General features: G+C 39.3%; 1 protein-coding gene across 1 annotated transcript in view; it reads left to right on the top strand.

Annotated features, from left to right (window-relative positions):
* LOC103809991 overlaps positions 1-72 on the top strand; it is a gene marked incomplete at its 5' end in the record, with an annotated part of 24,049 nt that extends 23,977 nt beyond the window's left edge. The window contains one exon of the mRNA XM_009082868.1: positions 1-72. Coding sequence (XP_009081116.1) covers positions 1-72 — 72 coding nt within the window.
* Between the last annotated feature and the right edge of the window lie 1,343 nt (positions 73-1,415).

The raw sequence follows: 1,415 nt of genomic DNA, 5'->3' as shown, positions 1-1,415 counted from the left end.
GAACCGCCCTGGTTATCCCTGGCCAAGAAGAAAGCCAAGGCATGGAGTGAAATGCCCCAGATTGTACAATAGCAAATCACATGAGCATCCTTCATTGTATTGCCAATAGCTGCGTTAACTCCATTTAATCCCTTCTTTACTGTGACCATTTTTTTTTTGAGAAATAAGAGCCTTAAAACTGTTGATCAGACTGTTATATGTAAATACACAATGAAGAAATGCCATTACAGGCTTAATTTGACATATTAGGAAGCTGAACATTTCCTACTACCAAATACTAGGAAAACTTGATCGATTTTTATATTCTTACACATCTGACAGTGATGTTCTAAGAAGACATGCTTCAGGCTTTTTTTCCTTTGCAAAATACATTTTTAAAGTTTCTGCAGACCGCAGTATTTTGTGCAGTGTGGCTTTGGCTAGGAAATTAATGTACGCTATAAAATAGATATAATGCTGGGCATCATGACTCACAAACATTGATGTCATTGCACTTCTTTCTCTAATGCTCTGGGATGAGCAGTCTGACTTTGCTTCAGATTGTTAATGGATCTGTGATAGCTGTAAGATCTAAACACATTGTGAGTTGGAGTACTTCTGGCTTTTGTGTGATTTGAAGTCACAATGCTGTGAGTCTTGTGCTTTGCTCATGGTTGCCTGCTGGAATGGCCCAGACCCACACACCTGTTCTCTCCCATGCACTGGAAAACTATCACACTGTGGCATATACTCTGCTTCTGGTTACACCTTTAGAAATCTGGGCTAATTTAGGCATTCTACTAACAAAATTCCTCCTTTATTTACTTAGGGCAAATAGTGTGGTGTGAGATTCCTCAGCCAGTTGTCTCTCTTAAAGAGCATGTTGGGGATGAGACCTCTGCTACTTAGAAGATGGTGTCTTGTCTTCAAGAAATGCCACTCTCCATGTGGATGTGTGTTTAGTCAATTGTATTTAATATTAGTGATTAAAGGAGCATCTGGTTTCCTCCTTGTCTCACCAGTCTTTAACCATCAACTCAACATCAGTCTGAGAATGTGCAGCTGGGGCAGGAGTATTCTTTCAGGGCCTGGCCTTGCAGTCACTTAAACTGACAAAGGCTTTGCTATTGAGTTTGAAGGATGCAGACATTTGGAAAAGAAGCTTTGTAAAATGATGTTAGTGGCTTAAGTGGCAGTGGCACTTACTGGTCCTTTTCAGTTCTTGCAGCATTGCACATTTATGTGGTTTTTGTTTACAGTCAGTGCAAAATTTGAAGGCTGACTTGGCTGATGGACAGTTTTTAGCTGGAAAGTTGGTAGGTATTTTTAAGGAAAATAATATCTATCGATAGGATTAACTGCAAAAAAAAAAAAAAGTGTTTTCAGATCAGCTCAAGCAAGACTTAAATCTTCCAGTCTTGGCCTGAATTTAATAC

The sequence above is a fragment of the Acanthisitta chloris genome, unplaced genomic scaffold, assembly GCF_000695815.1.
Source record: "Acanthisitta chloris isolate BGI_N310 unplaced genomic scaffold, ASM69581v1 scaffold5199, whole genome shotgun sequence".
Taxonomy (NCBI): domain Eukaryota; kingdom Metazoa; phylum Chordata; class Aves; order Passeriformes; family Acanthisittidae; genus Acanthisitta; species Acanthisitta chloris.
The sequence above is the reverse complement of the archived record's forward strand: the minus strand, read 5'-3'. Positions and strand labels throughout refer to the sequence as shown.